The 22,055-nt window shown below is 47.3% G+C and overlaps 2 protein-coding genes across 5 annotated transcripts; both read left to right on the top strand.

Annotated features, from left to right (window-relative positions):
* The first annotated feature begins 2,578 nt into the window (after positions 1 to 2,578).
* Positions 2,579 to 11,885, top strand: ppp1r10 (protein phosphatase 1, regulatory subunit 10). 4 transcript variants are annotated; one of them, XM_086177977.1, is made up of 18 exons: positions 2,579 to 2,724; positions 6,046 to 6,154; positions 6,267 to 6,353; positions 7,200 to 7,335; positions 7,419 to 7,470; positions 7,557 to 7,646; positions 7,730 to 7,858; positions 7,949 to 8,054; positions 8,148 to 8,251; positions 8,504 to 8,631; positions 8,765 to 8,924; positions 9,011 to 9,154; positions 9,239 to 9,485; positions 9,566 to 9,641; positions 9,744 to 9,962; positions 10,077 to 10,200; positions 10,286 to 10,660; positions 10,777 to 11,885. In XM_086177977.1, the coding sequence occupies exons 2-18, from the start codon at positions 6,048 to 6,050 to the stop codon at positions 10,926 to 10,928; spliced, it is 2,436 nt and encodes an 811-aa protein (XP_086034103.1). In that variant the 5' UTR covers positions 2,579 to 2,724; positions 6,046 to 6,047; the 3' UTR covers positions 10,929 to 11,885. The 4 variants fall into 4 exon arrangements, with proteins under 4 accessions (XP_086034103.1, XP_086034102.1, XP_086034100.1 ...); XM_086177976.1 differs by having other exon boundaries at positions 7,140 to 7,335; positions 10,289 to 10,660; XM_086177974.1 differs by having other exon boundaries at positions 7,140 to 7,335.
* Positions 11,886 to 18,004: 6,119 nt separating this feature from the next.
* agr2 (anterior gradient 2) lies at positions 18,005 to 20,995 on the top strand. The gene is made up of 7 exons (XM_086177950.1): positions 18,005 to 18,015; positions 18,242 to 18,359; positions 18,569 to 18,685; positions 18,763 to 18,839; positions 20,455 to 20,518; positions 20,617 to 20,700; positions 20,791 to 20,995. Exons 2-7 carry the CDS (start codon positions 18,251 to 18,253, stop codon positions 20,838 to 20,840), a joined length of 501 nt encoding a protein of 166 aa, XP_086034076.1. The 5' UTR covers positions 18,005 to 18,015; positions 18,242 to 18,250; the 3' UTR covers positions 20,841 to 20,995.
* Positions 20,996 to 22,055: the final 1,060 nt, after the last annotated feature.

Genomic DNA, 22,055 nt, shown 5'->3' with positions numbered 1-22,055 from the left:
AAAAAAAAAAAAAATCATTATCATACCTTTATCACGAATCTTTGAGCAAAGATTTTTTGTCATTTTGTTGAAATAATGTCAGTTCTTTCCATGAGAAGAGTACGAAGAAACAAAAATGTACAAATGAAAGTGCAAAATTCAAACAATGACCAGATTCACTTTTCAGAATTGGCATTTTTCTCTCACTGAGAGAGGATCCTTCATAAATCTATTCAGCCAGAAGCAGGATCGAATGATTTAAACTACTAGGTAAGACAGAACCATGTCTACGGAGGTTTTCATTCATCCAGGTCACAGTTAATTCCGCTTGAAATCCTTTTTCCCACAACTTCACTGGAAGAAACTCAAAGTTCAGTTGCCATTGAAAGATTTGAGACAGAAACATGTCACCTCGAAGAGATTATATTCACCATGATTAAAAAAACAAATAACAAAAGCCTTTGGACTTTAAAACTTAACTTCTCTTGTAGTCATTCCCATACTCAAATTCAAAAAACTTCATTTATTTCCAATAGTCAGACTTCACTGTCATTTACAGTATCGTGTAAATCATGTCATAGATTCTCCATACGTGAAAAGACTTTTGTTTATTATAGCCCTGGAGTTCGAGGACATCATTTTACTTGCAGATTAAAAAACAGATTCTCTGTTTCTTTGACACTGGCATGTTTGCAAAAACCTTGTGATTGTTGATCTTGTTGTAGGAGCACAAAGTATTATTCAATCTTCCCAACAGCACTTGCAACTTCTCGTAATGTCCCTCAAAGGCATGATGCGTTGTCATGTGGCCGCTGCCTTTTATTACCCGGAAAATAAGGTCTTCTGTCTGAGTCACCCCATGTTTGATGCTTCTTTTGCAAATATGTCTGCCCTTTGACTCCAGCTGTGCTAGTGTGGGCTGAAAGGCATACAAAGGTGACTTTTGACCCTTTTCAAACTTGTGCATCCCAATGTCACTGTTGCAACCAATGTTTATGTTGACGTCCAGTCATTGCAGGTGAATGTGTTGCAACAGCATCCTGTTTGTGCCATAGTGACCCCATTAGTATGTTGAAACTGCATGAAACAGTGTGTTTGTGTATGTGTGTGGGTGTGTTTGTGTACTATTATAGTGCCCTCTACAGGGAGTCTGCAATGTTAAACCTGAAAAAACTGGGGGGATTTCTACATTTCACAAAAGAAGACAACGGAAGTTGGGCAAGCATACTGTCTGTGATTTCCCTGTTCACAGGAACATTCTTATTATAACAAAGCAGGATGTTATATATTCAAAGCCAGCGGCAACTGATGTATTTGCATATGACAGAAATAGCCAGGAGAAAAAATAGGTTAATTTATGACATGAAAAATAAAATATTAACTGTATTCTGCCGTTTAGGCTATGTGTCAGCCATCTTTTGGAAATAATAGACATGACAGAACGTTTTATAATGTTAAGTTCTCGAGATGTTAAAAACGATGTTAAAACTTTTATTCTGGTCAAAGGTTATCAACACAATCAGCTTTTAACTTTAAAAGTGGTTTCGTGAAATTCCCACTGGTTTTCTGGAAAAACCACGCCACATGGAAACATTGTTCCGGAAGTGTACGCCCCTTCCAAAGCCACGTGACTCTGCGAAGGGCATAGCTTGTAGGATTTGTATTTACTGCTTTGATTCCATTGTGAGTTGGTTTTTTTAACGAACACGTTTTGATTTCTACATTTGTCATATATATTTTTGGTGTTCGGCTAACGTATGGTTGAAGATTTAGGAATAAATCCCTTTTTTAAGAAATGTTTGGAGACAATGGTTTGCGCCAACGTCCCCCCCTCCCTCCCCCGCCTACGTCACACGTCAGTGAGCCGGTCTGACCAATCACAGCGCTTCAATGTGAGAACAAAGCGCCTTTCCGAGAAAAGTAGTGGTTTCCGGCACTCTGACTGGTCGCCATTTTGAAAAAAAGACTACTTCGCAAAAAAATGCTTCGAATAGTATATAAAACACAATATTAGCAATGAAAATCGTCGTGTTTATTTTGCTACTAGTGTCCAGTGAAAAATATATCGATTATCTATTTGAATTTGAGGCGTGCCACTGGGTTACCGGCTTTTTCTTCCGTCATCCGCCATTATGTCCTTGAACAGTGGAGAGGGCCTGCTGGCCGCCATTTTGTACGCCCGTTGAAAAAAAATGGGAAAAACGTCAGCTGTGACGTAAAAAACGTCACGGGGTATAAAAAGGAAGTCCCTCCTCCCTGAGCTCATTCCTGGATTTGGTCAAAGGTAAGTGAAGTTACCAATACCACGCTCGCGGTTCGTTATTCTTTTTAAAATACAAAGGCAAATTAAAGCTGGATATTTCCATTAAATCAACATATACGTTCTAGATAAAGAAGAACAACTAATATTTAAACATAGAGAATCGAAATTAAATGTGATCTCTTGTGTGTTTTTCAGATGTGAAAGTGCTTTGCCGAAGATCGAACCGTCGAGGACTTCGAAACAACAACTTTAAATTCAAATTTTTTTTCTTCAAGTAATGGACATTCGATTTACTATTTTTGCCTCAAGTTTGTTCCAGAAGGAAAGGCTAACCTTTAGCTACCACAGCCCCACCCATAAGAAGTTTTTCAGTTGGTATTAAAACCATGAAGGTTGACGATATATAATTTATGAAATAAGAGAAATAAGTGCCCGAAAAGCACACTATATACCAGAGACGCTGGGGACCTATAGTACTAATAGTAAGTGATTTCGGAATAATGTTGAAAAGTAAGTCGTAGCACCGAACGTTAGCCTGGTGCTCGGCTAAAGCCAATTCGATGATAACCGTGTTTTAGTTAATGAGCTCACACAGGAAAGTGGACGGAGGCACCCAAGGCTCCGTTTCTTCGTGTGTGAGACGGAACGGCTTTGTTAACAAATAAACCTGTTTTTCTTTTTAAGTAACCTAGCAAGAAAAATTGTTTGGAATAACTATAAGCAATCTATTCATAAAGATTGCCGTATTTGTTGGAGGCAAGCATGAGGTCATGATATCGGACTATCCCGCCTGTTGTTTTGTAGGGGCTGCTCCACGGAAAGCCAAAAATCCCACCGCAATCTACACATAAAGATTGCGCCGTGTTCGGCGTGGACGTCCCGCAATTGTCGGTGCTAACTAGCTCTGGGCTGCCCGCTCCCCGCACTCGCCAATCTGGATAAAGATTGCGGGACGATCCGAGCCAAGTGGTCTTTCGAAGCACAATCAATCGGGGGATTTGACAAATAATGGTGGACTAGTTCTCGCTTCTTCTCCCCCATCGGAGCGACATGGGAGTTCTATTTCCTCTCTTTTTTGTCTTTTAAATTTAGCTTTTTTTTATATGTTTTTGGTTTTTCGATTTTCCTAATCCGGTGAAATAACAGCCGAGGTGCCCGTCGTCCAGAGCGCTCGTCGCTTTGTTTTCTTTTTTTCCTCCTCCCCCTCCTGTAGCCATTGTTGTTTTTCTTTTTTGTGTAGCTTCTGGGTCGAGCGTCGTGGAAGTGTTTTCCGTGTGGGTGGAGGAGGGGAGGGCGCTGGGCGGCCGGCCGCCCTTCCCCCCGCCGTGACGTGCACGGCCGCGGTAACACAGCGCGGATTCAGTGGCCTTATGTAACCAAGGGCACTTCACAAAGACGCCTTCGCGTCCGCTCTTCTTTAATGGCACTGACGTCTTAGACAACTAAGAAGTTGCACAACTGCCATAACATTGTTGTTTTTTCCCTTTCTTACATTTGTTGTGTACTAATCAGACATAATAACACCATTACTCGACTGTGTTGAAAATGTTCTTTTCCCCCTCCTCCGGACCAGGTCGCAGGGCCTTGTTTTGTGTACATGTGTAACAATTGTGACATTTGCAGGCATTTGGTTATTTGCAGTGTTGTGGAGGTCTGAGACTCCTATATAAAACTTCTCCTACAACAGTTACACGGGTAAGACCTAACTGATTCCTCAACATCATGACATTTGCAATGAAACTGATTATGGACTGGCGCTGTTTGTTCATGAATTGGCACAGAGGAGTGCATCCGAATGCATAAACACGGAGGGGGTAGAGTTGCATGCCTACCGAGTTCGAGCCAATCATTTTTAGGTTTTTCGGTAGATCTTTGGACATAATTCACTTTGCGGGGTGCATAAGGGCGCTTAATCTCACGATTGGATTTTTTGTTTGTTTAATTGATACTATCTTTCCAACGACATACAGGGTTCCTAGAATTTATTCAATTATCTTAACTTTGGAGTGACAAGGGTCTAATTCTACAATGGATATGTTTTTTTTAATATCCCCTTGTTTAGTGTATGTGAGATTAGATCTTTTCTTTAATTTGATCACGTTCTAGCTTTGATTACTTGCAATGAAGAGTATGTACTTTGCCGCTTTTGAATAATATATTTGATTCTTACTCTCACACTTGTAGAATACGAAACCCCTCTCCGTATAGCGCCAAAATGTTACTTACATAGAATGCTAACATAAGAATATTATCTATCTTATTATTGGGGCCAAAAATGATCTTGAAGGGTTGCAGGCAATTAATGTAAATGTGTGTTTGCTCTCTACGCTATGAAATACCAAAGGCCAACAGACATTGTTTTGATTGTCTGGTCACGTTGGGCTTTTCAAGAACCCAATGATTGTTTCCAGACGTCCCCTTTAGTCGCACCTTGGTGTCGTGGTCTGTCCGATGTGACTTTCCACTAACAGATCAGTGAATTGCTAGAGCCGTGTGTAATCCCACGCTGAGCGCAGCCTCAGTGTGTAAAGTGGCCTGTAGATGGCGGCAGGTGTCCTGACGTTCAGCCCTGCTGCTGCAGAGAAAGTGTCAGGCCACCGTAGTCCAACCCAGCAGCCCTCAACCCTGACCCTTCAAGCCAAGACGATCATTTACAAAACTTTCTGTCCCGATTTCAAACATCCCGTAATCCTAAGTTTCTTTGAGCCACGGTTAATTTGTACCTTATTTAATTTTCTTTAAAAGATTCGACAGTAATGGTTTAATAAGGCTTCTCCAAAGTCTTGTTTCTGTTCACATTCTTTGTGTGCACAAATGTGTTTTTACTGTGATAGACATGTGCTATTAAAAACGATAAAATCATTTTCATTAACTTTTTCTTGCAAATTTTTCTCTGCTATATGTCTAAACAACATTTTTGCTTAATTACTTGGCACATAAAAGACACGCAAAAGTAATAATGTGCTACACAATAAAGGGCAGAGACACATTTTTCTCCTCTTATTTTAAGAGTCTTAAGTTAAAATGGAATCGGGGGAACTTGAAATGCACATTTTCCCAATTTTATTTGATAAACGCACACCTATGAATATAAGTCAGTTTATGTAACTTAGTTTAAGTTCAAGCCTGAGCTGGAAAAAGACAACGCGGCCTCACGCTGATGTGGACCTGTCAGGCGGAGCGCTGTGACTGCAGGTCCCACAGAGGAGAGGCTGTCCAGCCTGAGAGCCTGCTGTCCCGGCGGGAACCCAAACCAAGCATCTCCAGTATGAGGCGGCTCACTGGAGCCGTGGGTGCGGGACAGGAGGAGCTCCGTGTAGCCTGAAGATTGATCAATCTTTCATGTAGACCTACTCAGTAGCTCCAACTGCCGCCTCTATGCGTGAACACCTTTTAGCCAAATCCATCTCGTTCTGTTTTGTAAGCGGCTGTAGTTGGGCGGCGGGATGAACACCCCGGAACTTCACGGCCGGTTTGTGAACGGGACGGTGAACTTAATCAATAAAACATAAGTTGTTCTAAATGAGGTTACTTGTGTACTTGACGGTCAAGTTTGTGTTTGTCCCTCAGCCTTGGAAATGATTCGTGGACATGAGTTGTCCAGATGTGTGTCTAAGAGAGACCCGGGTTTGTCTGTGGTTCCGTGGAGCTCCCTAAAATACTCAGGCGGATAATCCTTCCTCGACTTCATGCTTGCCCACTAGCAGAAAATGAAAGTGCTTTGCAAACACTAAACATAGGTGTGTGCTGTAACTCCCATGTATTGACCTTCCGATCTGTGTGCGCGTGTGTGTTTTCTCCAGACATGGCCGTGGGACCCGTGGACCCCCGGGACATCCTGAAGGGAGTGGAGGCGCTGCTGGGGAAGGACGGCGAGCTCCGCAGCCTGGAGGGCGTCCCCAAAGTGTTCAGGTGAGGGAGCAACGTCCCGCTCAGGACAGCCCTCGGCTACGCTTTACAAATATGAAATGTATAACCCGAGTTCAATCGGTCATCTTGGTTTTATTTAATATCGACTACGCAGTTTGATGAAAGCCTCCACCAAGATGGTCAGCCGATGCATGTACCTGAACATCCTGCTCCAAACCAAGTCACACGACATCCTCAACAGGTAAGCCTCACTTTCTATAAGCATCGCATCGGTGCCTTGATGCGCAGGAGCGTTTACCCAGCAGTAGGAATATTTTTAGGTTACACACCCTACTCTTACGTGCTCGCCAGACAATCGCCAGACAATTGTTATCACGTGCCATAGAGGTGCAACAGGTTTGTGTTGAAACCAGTTAGTGATGGAATGTTCATTTGGTCTCAGATAAGAAATAAAATAACTTCCTACCTTTTAAAACTTGGTAACCGAAAGCATGAATCAAAAACAGATTTTACAAAGTTTCAGTTGTATACACTCGTACTGATTGTTAAAATGTTTCAAGAATTTTTGAGTCTTTCCTCAAAACAACCATCCAATTAGTAAACATGTTTTCATTAACCTCCAATCAAATCTCCCATCTTATTGTTTTACCTCACCTGAATAAACGTGTGCATGGCGAAGGGGAAGCGGCGAGGTCAGCGTCCCGCTGTGACGGCTGCGTCGCACCCGGTGATATCACCGCCGGGAGCATCAGCCTCTTCACCCCTGCGACGCACCTCTGTCTAGAGGAATCAGATTATATGTCTGTAAACACTCCCAAGTTAACCAGAAATCCTTGTGTGCCTCCCAAGTGCTTGTATACAAACAACCGCTAAAAGTATTTCAACAAAGTCTGAATATTAGCCTGTTAGCTTTCGTCTGCTCGGAAATAATGCAGTTCCCCGTCACCGTACGCTCCCAACCCGGAGTTGTTTTCATCTCGAACAGCAAACTCGTGTTTCATACTTGTGTCTTCTTTGAATATGTGAGGAACACCTCCCTCGCTGTCCCAGGCGTGCGTGGTTTCAGCGCTCATCCTCCTTCCTCCAGGTTTATTCGTGTCGGGGGCTACAGGCTGCTCAACTCCTGGCTCACCCACTCCAAGACCACTAACAACAGCCCCCTGCTGCAGCTCATCCTCCGCACGCTGCAGAAGCTCCCGCTCACAGTGGACCACCTCAAACAGGTACGGACTTCCCCAACCGCCATCAGACAAACCTTCCTCCTCCGGTGCCAGAAGGTGTAACGGGCTGTTTTCTCGTTCCCCAGAACAACACTGCCAAGCTGGTGAAGCAGCTGAGCAAGAGTGCAGAGACCGAAGGTCAGCCCGCTCGCACGCATCGCATTGTTTGTATAAACGGGTCTCTGTTCATACTCGGCATTCGTAACGTTAACTTCTGACCGCAGAGCTGAGGAAGCTGGCGTCGGTGCTCGTGGACGGCTGGATGGCCACCATCCGATCCCAGAGCGTGTCCGGCAGCGGCAACTCTCCAGCAGGTACGTGCACGGCGACCCCCCGGGTACGAGTTCCCCGCCTGGTGTCGGCCGTCTGTAAAGCGGCGGGTTTGTCCATCTTGCAGACAAGAAGAAGAAGAGGGAGGAGAGCAAGGTGCCTCTGCGGGAAGTGAAGGAGAAGAGCGGAGATGAGGAGAAGAAGAAGGAGAAGCCCAAAGCTCACGCTCCGAGCCACGCCAAGATTCGCTCCATCGGTAACCCGCGCAACCTGCCACGTATTTTTTATGTTTTTTTTTTTTTCAATTTGTAAAACCGGAGCAAATCTAAATGTTGGTATCTCACAGGGTTAGAGATGGACAACCCCACTCCCACCCCTGCTAAGAAGACCCCCACTGCTCCTCAGCTGGGGGACAAATACAACATCAAGCCTCCAGTCCTCAAGAGGCCCGGGTACTTTGCCTTCTCGGTCGCAGCTTCCCCTCACTTTTGTCCTCTGTAGAAGGCGGCATAACACACTCCACCTTCTCTGCCTCTGCTCTGCAGCTCCGGTCTGTCTGATGCTCCTCCTCAGGAGAAGAAATACAAACCTCTGAACACGCCTTCCAACTCCACCAAGGAAATCAAAGTCAAGATTATCCCTGCACAACGTGAGTGTGAACGCACAAAATCTCCTCCGAAATAAGAAATCGGCCAGTTTGAAATGCAAATGTTATTGCCGTCATCTGCTGAAAGTGTTGCTGCAAAAATACCCCACGAGCCGCCGATCAGTTCTCCTTTATTTAATTTACAAAATGAAACTAGCAGTAAACGGTCAAAATCCCAGTAAAACGATGGATTGTAAAAAACGTCTAATAATGTCAATCGCCGTCGCTCGCGTCTCTGCCGGTCCTCGGCTGCAGCCATGGAGTGCACGGGATTCCTGGACGCGCTGAACTCTGCGCCGGTGCCGGGAATCAAGATCAAGAAGAAGAAACCGAGCGCCGGCGGCCCGGCTAACGTGAAGGCCGTCTCTCCAACCTCCAACAAGGTGAGCGGTGTGGTTCTCCCATGTTCTTCTGTGGGCGTTCGATCGACGACGCGTCCAGAGCGAAAATATCACGAAGTCATTTTGTCCCGAGACGTCACCGGACGCGTCCGTTCACACCCTCGTCTTTGTCCAGGCGAGTCCCTTCGACAGCAAACCCTCGGCGTATTCCTCATCGTCCGCCAAGCCCTCGTCTCCAGAAACGTCTGCGTCCGCCACTCCGGTGGATGAGAACCAGGAGCCGGAGCAGCCGGGGACGCCCGTGCCCTCCGAGGACCCCGATCCCTCCGAGCACGGTAAGCGCGGCGCCGGGTGGCTTTCCCGTGTTTTTTCCGCCGGCGTGAAGCCGTGAGAGCTCACGCCCCGTTGTTGGCCGTCGCAGGAGAGAAGCCCAACGCCCTGGCGGAACCTCGGGGCGAAGAGGAGGGCCTGACCAAGAAGGGCAAGAAGAAGAAGACGGTGCACTGGGCCGAGGAGGAACACCTCAAGCACTACTTCTTCTTTGACCTGGACGAGACCGAAAGAGGTGCGCGACCCGCCGCTCCTCCTGCCTGCCGGCCTCGCGTGAGCGTTCAGGAGAAATCTAACCCGTCTTCTGTTCAAACTCCAGTCAACGTCAACAAGATCAAAGATTTCGGCGAAGCCGCCAAGCGGGAGCTGATGATGGACAGGCAGACGTTCGAGATGGCTCGCCGCCTCTCCCACGACACCATGGAGGAGAGGGTCCCCTGGTCGCCCCCGCGGCCGCTGACGCTGGCCGGCAGCCTGGTCATCCCCGGAGCCAACAGCACGGAGAAGCTGACCCAGAGGGACCGAGAGATGGGGATCCTGCAGGAGATCTTCCTGAGCAAAGAGAGGTGAGGCCGCCGCCGGCGTCCCGACGCAGCTCCACCCACCTCTCCTCGGGCGCTGACGTTTCACCTTTTCCTATTTCCAGCGTCCCCGACAGCCCCCACGAGCCGGACCCGGAGCCCTACGAGCCCATGCCCCCCCGTCTAATTCCACTGGATGAGGTACGTACACACACTTAGACCGTCACACACACACACTCCCGTTACCTCCTGTTCAGTGGAGCAAGCGCCTATCTCACTATGTGCGTCCTGCTCCCGGTGCAGGACCTGACCATGATGGATGACGGCTACGCCGAGCCCATGGACACCTCGGGCCCGCCGGGCGCCGGCTTGGCCCCGAACGAGAGCTCCAAGCTGCCGCCGGTCCTCGCCAACCTCATGGTCAACCTGAACAACAGCTCGCGGAGTCCTCAGGCCTCCAACACCGGCAACAATCCCTCGGCGCCCGCCGTCAATGTGCAAGAACTGCTTTCGTCCATCATGGTAAGCATCCCGCTGAGGCGCCGGGTCACCCAGCGGCTTCGAAAATACCGGCGCCAACCAAAAACAACCGAACGTCGACCGCGTCGGATACTTACCTTCTACCCGTTCCTCCAGGGTGCCACTGGAAACCAGTCTACCGAAGACCTGATCAAGCAGCCCGACTTCTCGGACAAGATCAAACAGCTACTGGGGTCCCTGCAGCAGACCCAGAACCAGAACCAGGGCGGACCCCCGCCAGGTACGCCGGTCCCGTCCCGTCCCCGAGCCTCCGCCGAACCCGTCGGAGATCTTCGGTCTTCTAACCCCGTGTTTCTGTCCTCCAGTAGCCCAGGGCCTGCTGGGCAACGGCCCGCACATGAACAACATGAACAACGTCAACAACATGAACATGCACATGCAGATGCCCATGAACAGCGGCTACCCGCCCAACAACCCCCCCGGCAACTCCCGCTTCAACCACCCCCCGCCCCCCCACAACCACGGGCCGCCCTTCAACCCGGGCGGCGGCCCGCGCATGATGGGGCCGCCGCCGGGCCAGGGCCGCGGGGACAACGGCAACTACTGGGGGGAAGAATCCATGAGGGGGGGCCCCCACCGGGGAGGCCACTTCCACCGGGGCGGCAGAGGCAGGGGGGGGGACCCCGGGTTCCGAGGCCGAGGACGGGGCGGACCCAGAGGAGGACACAACAACATGAACGGTACGTCTCCAGACGCGAGCGAAAAGACTTATTTTTCAGATTTCCATCAAGACGAAAAGCGCGCGGTGTGATTCTCCAAACGTGAGTTGTAATCCCGTGTGTTTCTCCGTCTCCAGACATGTCCAAACGTCCGGTCTGCCGCCATTTCATGATGAAGGGAAGCTGCAGGTACGAGAGCAACTGCGCTTTCTACCACCCCGGGGTCAACGGGCCGCCGCTGCCCCCCAACCATCCGGCTCACAACCAGCACCCGCAGCACGGACACTAGGCGGCGCCGCCGCGCTCCCGAGCGGCGAGCGTCCGGCCGCCGCGGGGCGACCTCGGCCGCAGAGGAAACAAAAGACTCCAGCTGTGAACGGACCTCCCGTGGACCTGATGGTTTTTATCCTGATCATTTTTAACCAGCCTCCACATCTGCAGCTCGCTGCCCCTCTGGACGGTCGCTCCTCACACAACAAGCATGGCCAGCCAGTTGTCAGCAGAATGTCCTCATTCCTTCTTATCCTCCGTGGTCGGTAGATCCCGTGCAGTCGGGTTGTTTCACTGCGTCCGCCTGACACGAGAAGCACCAGATAATAGGATATGAAAATAGGAGATAAATGCACTTTATAAAGAAAGGCGAAGGACTCTGAATGGACTGATCAAGATGCTTTATGTCTGATCATGGAGAGCCGTCAACATGAGCTCTACTGACTCAAAGAAGCCCGGTTGTTGTTGTTGTTGTTTTTTCTTTTTGTTTTTTTTTTTTTCCCGCTTGGTTTTGAATGTGAAGAAGCTTCTCGAGGTGATGTGTGTGTAAGAGTGTGTGCGTGTAGCGTGACAATCCTGAGCATCTAACATAACACGGTCTCGTTAGAAGTGCATCCTTCAGTCAGCGGCCCACCGACCCGGACGGGTTTCAACTACAGTGTTAAGAGTCAGATGAACGATGGTCAACTATTTTGATTGTTTTCCGTGAAAACAGTGACCTTTTTGTCTCTTGTGGGACTGTAAGAATGTACTATGTGGGTTTTTTTTTTTTTTTTTTTTCGTCGCTCCCTCCATGTATTCTTTTTTTTATTTTGATAAAATGTCAAGAACAGTGGCCCATTTTTTTTTTTTTTACAACATAATTTTTTTTTTCCTTTCTTTTTTTTGTCCGTATGATTCTTGTGTTTATGAATACAAAATACATTTTGGAAATGGTCATATTTTCATTTACTTTGTACACAATAAATGTCAAAAATAGATTTGATTTAGTGTTGTTTTATTTGAAAGGGCACAGGGAAGAAAAGGACAAAATGCTATGTAAGCTATATGCTAATATAATAATATTAAGTATTTAATATGTGATATAACCATAAGCCTTTACAAAATACTCCTGATTTAGTTCATTGGTGCTGTACAATTGTAAAAATGAAATTCAGTCGGGTCTGAAATGAGAAAAGATCTTTTAAGTATTTGAACAGAAAGTAGTATCTTGGCGTAATATCCCTTAAACTCTGCTCTTTGAGAGGGTTACATTTGAGGTAAGTATTTAATTATAAATCTAAGTACTTCACCATTCATTTGCTGTGCAACTGTTCCTCTGGGGTTGACGGTTGACAGATGTACGTCTCCCTGGCAACGCACTTTTTCTTCTCCCAGGACTCCAAGGTGATCTCAGGCCCAACAGGATATGTTACTCCCTCACTATGTTCTTGGTTGACCACAGTGACTCTTCCTAGGTGGACACACTTGGACCAAGCTGAGCAGGAGGTGCCCAGAAGGCCTCCTTACCAGATGTCCAAACCACCTCAGCTGGCTGCTTTTGCAGTGGATCTACTGTGAGCTTCCACCAGATGGAAGCACTCTAAGGTATCTCTAAGGCCGAGTCCAACCACCCTGTGTGGAAAAATCCTTACGGCCACCGCAGGTGAGACTTTGGACATTGACGGTATACTTAAGAAAGCCTTGCTTTCTGGCCCAGCTCCTTCTTCCCCAGGACTGGTCAGTGCAGGGCTTGTGAATGCTGACTCTTCGCTTTTGACTCGGTGGCAAAGTGCTCCAGAGCTTGCTGGGGGTCACTTGGAGATAACGCCAACAAGACCAAATTGTCGGTAAAAAGCAGAGAAGGAATAAAGAGGTTGCACTCTTTCCCACAACTGCACCTTGAGATCCTGTCCATGAATATCTCAGACCGAATCTGTGAGGAAGCGGCAACCCTGGTCGAGCCCAGCGTCCTCCTGAAGCATGTCTGACATTGTGCTAAGAATGCTAATAGTTACAGCCATGTGACTCCATACTCCTGTAACAGCTGCCTCAGAACACTCCATGGGACATGTTCGTATGCCTTCTCCAAAGCACAAGGAAATCTACAAGGAACACCTGCGAAACACATGGAGAGGACAAGGTTGCTCCAAAAACAACCCTCAGGAACCTTACGTGATTGAAGACCTGGTCCACTGTTCCAAGTCCAGGTTGAACTCTGCATTCTCTTGGTTTGGTTGGAGAACCCTTTGAAGAACCCTTGCGTAGACTTTGCTCAGGAAGCTGAGCAGCATGATCCTTCTATAGTTGGAACACGCCTTCCGGTCCCACATCCAGATGAATCTTATCCACATTTGTTGCCTTGCCACTTCTTGACTGCCTGGTTGGTCTCCATGACTGCCTCATGGAGGCCATGTCAGTTGTTCAAGAGTTCCTCAGAGTGCTCTTTCCACCATTCAAGACTGTCCCCTATCAAGGTTAACAAGTCTCTACCCATGCTGTCGACAACTTAGGCCAAGCTTTGTTACCCTTTTCCCAGGTCATCCGACCCTTTTCCAGAAAGACCACAAGGGCAACCAAATATTCTTCTCCAAATTCCTCCCAGCCCTGAGTTTCAGCCTTTTTAACAACTGGTTGCAGCCCTTCTGGTCTGAGCCAGTCATGCTGGAAAGGCCTCCCTCTTCTGCCAATCCATGCCTTGCAAAGATCTCCAATGACAAAAGACCGTTTGGATCCAGCAGACCATTCCTGCTTATCATCCCTCCAGGTTTCTCAGTCATGGTCCAAGTGACCAATGACGTCTCCCAGTAGATGGAGTTGGAATCCGACCAGGACACCTTCCTGTAAAACCAAGAAGGCTGGATACTTGAAACAAAGTGTTTAGTGCATAAATGCGAGCAACCATCAGAGTACTTCTTCCCTCCTCACTGTCTCCAAGGAGACAACCTTCTTGTTGGGTGGAGAGCGGCACCACTGCCTGATACCTCTCACTCTTACCAACTCCAGAAAGTCCAACTGCCTTCCGAATGGTCCGAAAGCCAGTTTAACCGATGGACAGATGGCACATGTAGGCCTCCACCTTTTGTCTGCTGCCCGAAGATACAGCGCCCAACTGCGTTCCCGTGATGACCCAACAGGGTGATGACTCCACGTTGCACTTTGGGCCGAGCCTCATCGGACCTCCATTGGACCTCGGCGTGGCCACCAGGTTCTCACTGATGCGGACGCTGCCCCGTCAACCCGGTCAGGGTGACGTGTCTTCTTGCTTTCTGTTTCTGAGTTTCCTCAGGTGGTTCTTGATCTGGACCCTCACCTTGGACCACTACCAGGGGAGGCCTTACCAGCGTCCGAAGCCCAGGACAACAGCGGTGGCATGTGGTACCCAATCAGAGAGAAGATACGTGGCTGAACAAACCCTCAAAAGAACATGTACTCATGCTGTGCTTTGTCAACCTTTAGCATCCCGGCCGATGTGACTGCGTTTACCACGTAAACGGTGAGCTAAAGGCTATCCGAGGCAATCATTTGGCACATTCCTAGCGCTTGCGTGTGTTCGTGTTTGCGTGTGTGCAGGAAGTTGACGTTAGATCCGTGTTTCCAAGGCAGGGCTCGGCGCAGCTGGCGAGTGCGAGGTGTCGTTAGGAGCGGCCTTTAACCCGGCCCTTTTGTACAAATATTGACCCGGTGCTGTGACAACATGCAAAGAAAAGGGGCTCCGGGAAGGACACCTCAGCATTCAGCCGCTCCACATCCTGGTCCCGGCCGACGCCGCGTTACAGGGATTATTTAGATAGCGCTTCACATTCCCGATGTGCTTTTCCACTTTCTCCTTGTGAAGAAAAAGAGCGATTTTCAATATGTTTATTCTTGCTGATTTCAGCAGTTTTCCAAACCTGTTTTCAGATCAGAGAATTTATGATGAAAGTTGGTTTTTTTAGAACAATATTAAAGTTTCTGGGTAAATCCAGCTAACTCAGGTTAGCATAGGCTTTCTGATGCTGCAGTAAATACGTTATTAACATCTATTTATACCAATATATATCATATCTAGCCATTACTATTATTATTATATTATCATAATACTATTATATTATATTATATTATCCCATCCTCGTCGACATGATTTTTTTTAGCTAAGACAATTCATATTTCATATTTCATTGTATTTCTTATTCTTCCTCCTTTCTACTATTATCTATTACTGTTATGTTTTTTTACTTGAAACTCTGGCACAACAATTTTCTTCGGGATTAATAAAGTTGTTCTCATCTCATTAATAATAATAATATGATTTTTTTCATTAATTTTACTACGACTACAAATATTAATTATAATTTATTTTTTCCCTTTAAAATTGAATTTGAAAACAAACCAACTTATTTAAATCACATGAATATAATGAATAAATTAGTTGTAATAGTTGTCAACAGTTAAATGAGAATTAAAGCGTTTGATAAAACCGCAGATAAATCCAGAACGAGTTACTTTGGAATGAATCTTGATGTCTTTCCTCGCGATGGAGATCTTTCCTCTCCGCGGCCGATCTGAACAGGTCCGACCAGCTTCCTGCCGCCGTTGGAGGATGTGGATCCACGATCAGACGGCGGCGGCGGCTCGAAGGTAAACATGCCAATTTCAACAAGCAACACATTAGTCCATCAATCAATGACTCCTGAACACGTTCTGCTGCCATCCGAGTTTGGCTTTTAATTCTTGGACAACTTGTTGTTTTTCCGGAGGTCTAACTTTGGCATACATGTCTGGTGTCAAAATGCAGACGTAGGTTGTACCCTTTGAACACGTTTGGCTTATTTATTTTAAGACAATCAGTTCTTTTAAGACGTTCTTGCGGGCCACTAAAATGATGTGGCGGGCCACTATTGGCCCGCTGCCTTGAATTTGACACATGTAGATTAGAGGGAGTCAGTGTTTAGGGCACATGTGTCCAACTCACTTTCACCGAGGGCCACATCAGCATCATGGTTACCGGTAACAGTATAAATGGGACTAAATGTAATGTAAAATAAATGTAACGACTCCTTCATGTTAAACAACTGAATTTATTAATCAATCAAATCCACAATGTTACAAATGCATTTGCATTGAAGATTTTGGTTTTTAATTCTTGGACAATTTGTGGTTTTTCTGGAAGGCTAACTTTGGCATACATGTTTGGTGTCAATAGATTGTACTCTCTGACAACTAACTCTCCCTCGTAACACAAAAGACGCACCGCTTTTTCTCCTTGAAGCGCAAACATGTATTGGCCTTCCCATCTTTTTTGAAACTTCCATCTGCAACTTGAGTTTGACACATGTGACCTACAAGATTAAACCGGAAAAACACGGATCGCTCAAATGTGCAAAACTATTAGAAGCTATTCAGGGAGGTTCCTCATTCTTATGGGTCGGGTTTGAGTGTGTGTGTGTGTGTGTGTGTGTGTGTGTGTGTGTGTGTGTGTGTGTGTGTGTGTGTGTGTGTGTGTGTGTGTGTGTGTGTGTGTGTGTGTGCGTGTCTGGAGTCCCTTAGAGGCATATCAGGTAGCCTGGAGGTCTGAAAGCTACAGGAACAAAGCAGCCATTGATGTGGTGGCCCCACTGATCCCTGACCCTGATCCTTATCTGGACCCAAATTCTGATCCTTTTTCTGATCTTGATCCCGATCCTGACCAAAATCTGGACTCTGATCCTGACCCAGACCCTGATCCTGACCTCGACCCCAATCTGGACCCCGATCCTGATCCTGATTCAGACCCAAATCCTAATACTGATCCCAATCCTGATGCCAATCCAGACCCTGATCCTAATCCTGATCCCGATCCTTATCCTGATCCGGACCCAAATCCTGATCCTGATAGCAATCCTGACGCCAATCTGGAGCCAAATCTGGACCCAGATCCTGATCCGGACCCTGATCCAGACCCAAATCCTGATCCTGATCCAGATCCAAATCCTGATCCTGATCACAATACTGACACTGATCCTGATCCTGATCTTGATCTTGATCCTTATCCTGATCCAGACACAAATCCTGATCCTGGTGCCAATCCGGACCCAAATCCTGATCCTGAACTGGACCCCAATGGGGACCCTGAGTATCTTCATATGACGTGAATGAGAGGGTGAATGTAGGATAAGCAGGATGGAGAACTAACGAATGAATGAATGAACAAATGAATGAATGAATGAAAGACTGAGTGAATGAATGAATGAATAAATGAATGAATGAATAAATGAATAAATGAATGAACAAAGGAATGAATGAACAAAGGAATGAATGAACAAACAAATGAATAAATGAATGAGTGAATGAACGAACGAACAAATGAATGATCGAATGAATGAATGTATGAATGAATGAATGAAAGACTGAGTGAATCAATGAATGAATGAGTGAATGAACGAATGAACGAACGAACGAACAAATGAATGAATGAGTGAATGAATGAATGATTGAATGAAAGACTGAGTGAATGAATGAACGAATGAACGAACGAACGAACAAATGAATGAATGAGTGAATGATTGAATGAATGACTGAAAGACTGAGTGAATGAATGACTGATTGAATGAATAAATGAATGAATGAACAAATGAACGAACAAAGGAAATAATGAACGAACGAAATAATGAACAAATGAACAAATGAACGAATGAATGAATGAATGAATGAATGAATGAATGTGTGCAACTCATGGTGAAGTTGAGCGTCTCCTCCCGGCAGGTTCTTCCCTCCTGAGGTCCAACCAATCAGGCGCAGCCCCGTCATCGCCAGCTTTTCTTCTTCCGTTTGTTTCTTCTGAAGTTGCCGCCGAGATTCTCACCGCTTTGCAACTCCGTCAGCAAACCGGACGTCATCATTTCAAAATGACAAACTCCTACAAGAAGACCTCCGGGGACCTCATGTCCCTCTTCTAGAACATTTCAGTCGTTCAGGAAGTGCTCAGATCTCCAGGTTCCTTCCTCTCAGCTCTGGTGCTCCTCGACCCCCCCGGCTCCCTCGGCCTTCCTGAAGGTCTGACGACAGCAGCCGGAGGGTGGCGGGGGGGCGGAGGGGGCGGAGCCGGCCGGGGCTTAAATAGCAGCCAGGTGAGGCGTGGAGGTGCAGAAGAACAACCTTCTCTCCAGGTGAGGATCTCGGCGCCGCCCACCTTCTCCTCCGGCTTGCGTCCGCGGGGCTTGAAACTGAACTTCTAGCTAAGAGCTGTTGTCCTGAACCCGAACTTCTGGTTCAGAGTTGTAGTTCTGAATGTGCAGCGGGGGTTTGCAAGCTGATGTGAAAGCGGGAGCGTCTGCTTTCACTTGATGTTCCTGAGATCTTCTCTAAGGGTACCTCCTGTCCGTCTCCCGGCAGCTTGTCAAGATGTCCAAAGCTACGCTGTCGGTTCTGCTGGCCCTGGTCGCCATGACCTCCGCTCTGGGGAAGTACATCCCGAAGACGGGCAAGAGGATCCCGCAGACCATGTCCAGAGGTGAGTGACCCGCAGGAGATCCACCAGATGAACCAACGCCGTCACCTGGACGGACGAGCCGGAGACGGCTGGATTTTCTTTTGTCCCCAAAAGATGAGTTTGAAAATAAATGCGGGCCGACAATAAACGGCTTTACAAACCGGACGTGGCTCGGACGGCGATCCGGAAAAGCGTTGCGAGATGTTCCCGTGTCCTCCTCCCGCCTCCAGGATGGGGCGACCAGCTGATCTGGGCCCAGACGTACGAGGAGGCCCTGTACTGGTCCCGGTCCAGGAACAAGCCCCTGATGGTGCTCTTCCACCTGGAGGACTGTCCTCACAGCCAGGGTACGACTTCCTCCTTCCTCCTCCGCGGCGTCTCGAAGCTCCCGAACCCTGAACCCTAACGGCTCCTCCCCCTGCAGCCCTCAGGAAGGTCTTCGCCGAAGACGTGGACATCCAGAGGACCTTAGACGAGGACTTCATCATCCTCAACCTGGTGGTAGGCCAGCACCCCAAAGGGGACGCCACGAGTACTGCCAGTACTACTAGGATTACTAATGCTACTAGGACTAGTAATACTGCCACTAGTACTACTAGGACCACTAATACTACCACTAGGACTACCAATGGTACTAGGACTACTAATGCTACTAGGACTACTAATACTGCCACTAGTACTTCTAATACTTCCAGGACTACTAATACTGCCACAAGTACAACTAGTACTACTAATACTACCACTAGGACTACTAATCCTACCACTAGGACTACTAATACTACTAGGAGTACTTATACTGCCATAAGTACGACTAGTACTACTAATACTGCCACCAGTACTACTTATACTACTAGGACTACTAATACTGCCACAAGTACTACCAATACTACTAGGACTACTAATGCTACTAGGACTACTAATACTGCCACTAGTACTTCTAATACTTCCAGGACTACTAATACTGCCACAAGTGCAACTAGTACTACTAATACTACCACTAGGACTACTAATCCTACCACTAGGACTACTAATACTACTAGGAGTACTTAAACTGCCATAAGTACGACTAGTACTACTAGGACTACTAATACTACCACCAGGACTACGAATACTGCCACTAGTACGACTAGTACTACTAATACTACTAGGACTACTAATACTGCCACTACTATGACTAGTACTACTACTAGTACCATTAATACTACCACAACTACTACTCATAGTACTGCTTGTATAAGTTCTACAGCTACTATGACTCTTACCACTACTACCATCACTACTACTATGACAACTACTACTACTACTACTACTACTGCGACAACTACTACAACCACTACCAGTTTAACAAAGATTCAAAGACTATTAGTACCACTTCTACCACCACTACAAATAGTAGTACTACGATTACTACAACAACCACTACTACAACTGCTATTACTACTACAACAGCAGTAATAATGACACTAATCCTAGTCCTAATCCAGATAGTACGGGTAGTTGACACTACTACTACTACTTCTACTACTACCACTGCTACCGTCACAACAAATACTACTACTACTACAACCAGTACTACAGGAGTGTGTGGAGGAGAAGGTGTCCAGGGGTTTGTTTGTGTTCCACCTGAGTGAAGGAGTGAATGTTGTGTTTCTGAATAACGTGTGAATGAGAGGGTGAACGTCTGTGAAGCCGCCTCTCGGCCAATCAGAGCTGAGATGCACCCCGAAGTGATAGACAATCAATGAAGGAATCAATCAATCAATCAATCAATCAATCAATCAATGAAGGAACGCTCATTTTCTGTTATCCTTGCTGTGACACCAGTTGAGACATACCAATGGCTTCAATGGGCTCCAGGTATGTGTGTGTGTGTGTGTGTGTGTGTGTGTGTGTGTGTGTGTGTGTGTGTGTGTGTGTGTGTGAAGTGGGTTTGGCAAAGCAAACATGCCTCTGATTGGAGCAAACAGAGAGTTAAAGTGTAACCCGGTTGTGGTTATCGTGGATGAGCTCCTCTGCAGTTTCCACCTGCAAACATCTGCTCTTCTGAGGCCGCGATTGATGGAATCACAAGAACGTTATGAATCGAACATTCCGTGTGTTTGCTTCTCGACGCCAGTACGAGACCACGGACAACCATCTGTCCCCGGACGGAGAGTACGTCCCCAGGATGCTCTTCGTGGGTAAGAGCCGTCGATCCGATCGCCTTCGGGAAAATCGAGAGTTTCCTCCCGCTGGACCTTCTCGCGCCCGCTAACGGCGGCCGCCCGCTTCCCCGCAGATCCCTCCATGACGGTCCGGGCCGACATCACCGGCCGCTACGCCAACCGCATGTACGCCTACGAGCCAAGCGACCTCAAACTCCGTAAGAAACGCTCGCGGACGCCTTTTCTCCTCCGCGCCGGAGACGCCGAACCCTGAAGGCCTCTTTCCCGTCTCTCCCGTCTCCTTCTAGTGTTGAACAACATGAAAAAGGCCAAGAAGCTCCTGAAGTCGGAGCTGTGATCGGCGGGGCGGCGGACGCTCCTGACCTGCTGCGGTTTGCTCGCGGAGAACCAAGCACTGGAATTTGTCTTCACTTTCTCTTCCAACGTTCCCCTGAACCTCCTCCCAGGTCTTCACTGTTGTTACCGTTGAGTGTCTTTTAATAAATACTGAACTGCTCACACGGCCGAGATCTTTTCTGGACACCTGGTCCACCTTCTCCTCTCCATCACAAAGAAACGTGGACTCGTTCGCACTCGGTCGAGAAGATGATGACTTTATCGGTCAGCGGATCCAAGAGGTCGTCAATAAAGTTCATTTGAAGGTAGACTCGGGAGTCGTGCGGTCAGGAGGCCACATGGGGCCCTTTGGACGTTCCTGTCTGGTCCAGGGGAGGTCAAGAGGAACACGAACGATGAAACCTTCTCGTCGTGGCAACCGGACTTGGATTTCTTCGCTTCTCGTCCGAAAGACGTCTCCAGAACTCAAGGGCGAAACGTCTTCAAGTGAAGGAATTTAAGGTTTCCAGAAGAATTCACCGGGAACCTCCTCCACTTGAAGACGTCTCAGCCCTCGTCCCAGTTCTGATGACCTGCAGGGAGTTTCCAAATGATCTAGATCAGGGTGTCCAACTCATTTGAGCTCAGGGGAACAACACAGGGGAAAATCTATTCTGAAATCGGTAAAATCGTGACAAATGAACTACTGTTATTGATCAATTCGCTCCTCAAACCTGGTATTTTTTAACTTTGCAAGCCGGATTAAACCTGTTCATGGTTTAATCCGGTTTAATCATCCACCCCTGGTCTGGATTATGGTGGCTTGTTATGTAAATGGAAGAGTTGATGGGCACAAACTAGGGTTGTTAAGGCTGGTTGTTGCTGGTTGGGGACAAAGAAGCAACTTTTCGGTCAGAATCACCGGAAACAATAACAAAACATGTCCAAGTTACACAAGCGAGTTCCTTTTCTGTCGTCGTCGGTTCGGTTTTTCGTACGACTCTTTATAGCAAGTCAACTTCCGCTCCTGGTCCGAGTACCGATTCATCTCCGTCATGTGGTTTTTGCGTGGCAGTCTTGGACCAGGATCAGGGACCTGGAATGAAGTGCATCCAGGAATCACAATATGTCGGTTGTTCATCCTGAAATGCGATCCGTGAGAGGAGGTTTGACGGGGGGAAGGGCGGGAAATGTGCCGGGTTGTAAAGATCTGAATGGTTGTGTTTATCGGCGGTGC

Source organism: Fistularia commersonii, chromosome 30, assembly GCF_037954325.1.
Source record: "Fistularia commersonii isolate RoL2024-O1a breed Wild chromosome 30, RoL_Fcom_v1.0, whole genome shotgun sequence".
Classification (NCBI taxonomy): Eukaryota; Metazoa; Chordata; class Actinopteri; order Syngnathiformes; family Fistulariidae; genus Fistularia; species Fistularia commersonii.
The sequence above is the reverse complement of the archived record's forward strand: the minus strand, read 5'-3'. Positions and strand labels throughout refer to the sequence as shown.